At 44.4% G+C, this 4,655-nt stretch overlaps 1 protein-coding gene across 3 annotated transcripts in view; it reads right to left on the minus strand.

The window, feature by feature from the left end:
* Positions 1 to 4,655, minus strand: part of Dnajc7 (DnaJ heat shock protein family (Hsp40) member C7) — a 36,776-nt gene that overhangs the window by 14,005 nt on the left and 18,116 nt on the right. For all 3 annotated transcript variants that reach the window (XM_031355160.1, XM_031355159.1, XM_031355158.1), the window contains 2 exons: positions 2,727 to 2,851; positions 2,350 to 2,463 (listed from right to left, as the gene is read on the minus strand). In XM_031355160.1, the coding sequence (XP_031211020.1) occupies positions 2,350 to 2,463; positions 2,727 to 2,851 (239 nt within the window). The remainder of the gene's footprint in view (positions 1 to 2,349; positions 2,464 to 2,726; positions 2,852 to 4,655) is intronic.

A 4,655-nucleotide genomic window follows, 5' to 3' on the forward strand; every position in this document is an offset into this window, starting at 1 on the left:
AAAAAAAAAAAAAAAAAAAAAAAAAGAGAGAGTGAGAGCGAGAGGGAGGGAATATTATTGAGGCCAGGTGTGGTAGTACACACCTGTAATCCTAGCACTCAAGAGGCAGAGGCAGGTAGATTTCTTGAGTTTGAGGCCAGCCTGATCTACATAGTTCCAGAACAGCCCAAGCTATACAGTGAGACTGTCTCAACAACACAACTTTTTAAAACCACAGAAGCTGGGCATGGTGGCAAGCACCTTTAATCCTAACACTTGAAAATCAGAGATGGGTACATTCCTGTGTTTAGGGACAGCCATAGCTACACAGCTACATAGTGAAACCCTATCTCGAAAAAGAAAGGAAGAAAATAAGAATCACATCAAAGAGGCAGGCATGGTGCTACATGTCTGTAATGCCAGCACTCAGGGGGAACAGCAAGCTAGAGGTTAACCTGGATCACACAGTGAATCAAACAGATACAGATAGACCTGGTCTAGAAACCCAGGAAAGGCTGTGTGTGAGGGTGGGAGCGTGGGGCAGGACACAGGAGAGATGGCTCAGTGTTTAAGGGCGCTTGCTGCTCTTCCATTGAGTTTAGTCTCAGCACCCATGCTGGGCAGCTTGGGGATTTGATGCCTCTTCTGGTTTCTGTAGACACAGGTATACAGGTAGCATGCATGCATGCATATATAAACAAAATTAAGGTGAGGGAGATGACTGTGTAAGCATTTGCCATACAAGTGTGAAGACCTGAGATCAAACCCCATAACCCATGTTAAACCAGACATGGCAGGGTATATATATAAACCCAGTGCTGCTAAGGCAAGATGGGGTCAGGAATAACAGAATCTCCAGTAACCGGAGTGTCAGTTTTAGCTGTGAGTGAGTACAGAGCACGCAAGCGGCGCCATCTTGCTGGCCACCGTAGTGTCCACTTTAAGCAGAGTGCAGCCTGCTCTACACATCAAGCTCCAGATCATTCACAAACACATAGTGAGACTCTTGTCTCAAAGACAAGAAACTAGAGACACTATTTCAAAGAAGGTAGAATATGAGAAATGATCTTTCAGGCAATAACTCTGACCTCCAACATCACTGCCACAGCCAGTACAAGCCTGCCCTCATACAAACGAACAAGAGTATAGATACACATAAATTTAAAAAACAAACAAAGAAAGGAGCCACAGTTGTGATGCAAGCCTTTAATCCCAGCAGTCAGCAGGCAAAGGTAGGCAGATTTTTGTAAGTTCGAGGCCAGTCTAGGGTACAGTACAAATTCCAGAACAGCCAGGGATACACTGAGAAACCCTGCCTCAAAAACCAAACCCCCCACTCCAAGGAAAATAAGAATTAAACATTTCCTTAAAAAGCTGGTGACAGGGGCTGGGGAGATGGCTCAGCAGTTAAGAGCACTGGCTGCTCTTCCAGAGGTCCTGGGTTCAATTCCTAGCAACTCACAATGCCAGCTCACAACTGTCTGTAACTCCAGTTCTAGAAGGTCTGATACTTTCACAGCAATTACTCATAAAATTGGTGACAGATAGACCCCTCCAGCACTAAGACAGATGAGGCCAGTTAGTCTAGGCTACATGGAGACAGTTTTTGTTTTGTTTGGAGACAAGGTCTCATGTAGCCTGGCGTAGCCTTAAACTTGTTATGTAGCTACAGATGGTCTTGAACTGGCCCTTCAGTTTCCATTTCTAAGTGATGGGATTCCAAAGTGTGCACTACCACATAAGCTTTACTGAGAATGGGAATCAAAACCAGGGCCTCATCCATTCTAGGCAAGCACTCTGTCCATTAAAGCGTGTTTTCAGACTTGAGACCCTATCTTTTAAAAGAAAATAGAAAAGAGCAAGACCCAAATTTTTTGTTTAACGTGGACTTCAGGAAGTCAGGAGACATAGAACTAGTTACACAAAATATGGACAACGTAAGCCAGGGGTTGGGCAGTTTTGAGATGCTTACTCAAATGCGTCCAGGCAGCTACTACAAAAGTGGAACTGAAAGACGTGTACTACCAGCTTAAGCCACCTCTGAACATACACAGTTCTTTCTGACAAAACCAAGGTCTGAAATGCAGACTGAGAACATGCTAGACTAATGTTCTGTAACTGAGCTACATCCTAGCTCTGACTTTGTTCAAATGCTTTAATGGTACCAAGCTTAGTTCATCAAAGCATTACGCCCATTTGCTCAGTTTCCACTTTTTACAGACTGAAAATTCTGTAAGTTTCAGAATTTGGGTAAGTGAGTCCCAGAGACTGGTGAAGGGGAACTATCAGTCCTGCCATATTGGTCACTACTATTTTTTCCAGACCCAGCACACCCCCACCTCTCATAGAAGCAGAGCAGATCAGACCTACCTCCTGCTGTGCCTGGGCATTTTTATGATCCAGTTCTAGGGCTCTTTGGAAACTACGACATGCTGCCATTGCGTTCCCAAGTGAGAGGTGGCACTTGCCTTCTCGGAGGTGTCCCTAGAAGGAAGAGCAGAGGAAGGAAAGGAACATGACTACACAGGCAGAAAGAAATCAACACAACCACAAACAGTCTAGACACCAACACACAGTAAAAAGGCAGGGCAGGGTTCTCAGCAGGAGCACTTATCTTCAGGGGACATAGTCACAATTAGAAGATGGTGGTGGCTGTCACAGTGAAAAGAGGAAATGTTCCCGATGGTTAGCAGCTATAGGGCAGAGATACTGTAGAACATTCTTCACCAAAGAGCTCTATTACATACCCTGACAAAACTGTCATCCAACCTCACTGACTGCTGCGCATCTCCAAGAGCTTCCCGGAACCGTCCAAGCATCATCAGTGTGGCCGCCCGATTACCGTAATAGCTGGCATTGTTAGGACACATATCTACAGGACAGGTAAGAGGTCATAAACAGTACAGAGAAGGCTAAGAGATGATGGCTCAGTGATTAAGAGCACTTGTTCTTACAGAGGACTTGGGTTTGATTCCCAGGACCTGCATGGTGGCTCATGAGCACTTGTAATACCAGTTCTATGAAATCCAATACCCTCTTTTGATTTTTGTGGGTACCGAACACACGTGGTGCACACACATACATGCAAAACACTTAGAACACATAAAAAAAATAAAAAATATAAAAGATGTAGAAAGAAAGTTCATCTGGGTATAGTGGTTCACACTTTAATCCCAGCATTCCAGAGACAGCAGCAGATCTCTAGAAGTCTAAGACTAGCATAGTCTACAGAGCCAGTTCCAAGGCAGCCAAGGCTACACAGTGAGACAAAATAAAGTTCAGCACAGGCTACTGATCTTAAGTGCAGGTTACCTCTCAAAGGCCTATTTCTCAGGAGGCCTAGAGAGATGTTTCAGTAGCTAAACTTGTCATAGAGTGTGAGTATCCACATCAAGGTCCTCAGAAGGCAAATAAATCCTGGGCCAGCATGGTGACCTACCTGGAACTCCAGCCTTCAAGGGAGAGAAGGGACTTCCACACAAACTAGCTGTCAAGACTAACCATAGCAATCAGCTCCAGATTCGACTGAGACAGCCTCCGTGAGCAACATAGAAAATCAATCAAGGATGATCCTCAACATCAACCTTGGGCCTCCACAAAGTCACACACACACACACACACACACACACACACACACACACACACACACCCCAGACCCCACATATATATATGAATGAAATGAGATCCTGTTCCACTCTTAAGAAAAATGCAGTCACAAAAATGGAAGCTCTTAGAATGTGTAATACTCGGTCACACAATCTCAGAAAGAGAAAAAAACTATGGGCTCCCTTACATGCAGATCCTAATCTATAACTTATACACACACAAATCAATGTGCACATAGGCACAGTGTAGCATGCAGAGAGAGAACAAGGAAGGGTAAGTCTCTGGCCTGAGTAGAAACCAAATGCAGGTGATGGCATGAGCTATAGAAGAGGGTATAAGGGGCTGGCGAGATGGCTCAGCGGGTAAGAGCACTGACTGCTCTTCCGAAGGTCCTGAGTTCAGATCACAGCAACCACATGGTGGCTCACAACCATTCGTAATGACATCTGACGGCCTCTTCTGGTGTGTCTGAAGACAGCTGCAGTGAATTGGGCTGGAGCGAGCAGGGCCAGAGCGAGTGGGCCGGCAGAGGTCCTGAGTTCAATTCCCAGCAGTCACACACATGATGGCTCACGGCCATCTGTACAGCTAGAGTGTACTCATACACATAAAATAAATAAAATAAATCTTTAAAAAAAAAAAAAGACGAGGGTATAAACCTCATTTTTTTCTAGTTCTAATTGTATCACACAGTTTTTGGGTTTTGTAAAGAGTTATTAAAAATGTATTTGACAGCAAAAGTATAAAATTCTAATGTGAAGCTCTGCAGCTTCAGAATGCCTATTGTAACTACAGGGTCTGGTTAATTTCAGCGTGTTACGTTTTTTATTTCCAAGATTTTTTTTTTTTTTTAAAAACAATAAAGTTAATTTTAAAAAGCAGGGCCAGCCTCAGCAGGTAAAGGCACTTGTCATCAAGCCTGATGACCCAAGATTTCACACGGTCCACGTGGCTAAAGGAAACAGCTCCAGCAAGTTATCCTGAGTTCTACACACATGCATACACATATACGCACGCACACACACGCGCGCACACACACACACACACACACACACGCACACACACACACA

This window comes from Mastomys coucha, unplaced genomic scaffold (assembly GCF_008632895.1).
Source record: "Mastomys coucha isolate ucsf_1 unplaced genomic scaffold, UCSF_Mcou_1 pScaffold5, whole genome shotgun sequence".
NCBI lineage: Eukaryota > Metazoa > Chordata > Mammalia > Rodentia > Muridae > Mastomys > Mastomys coucha.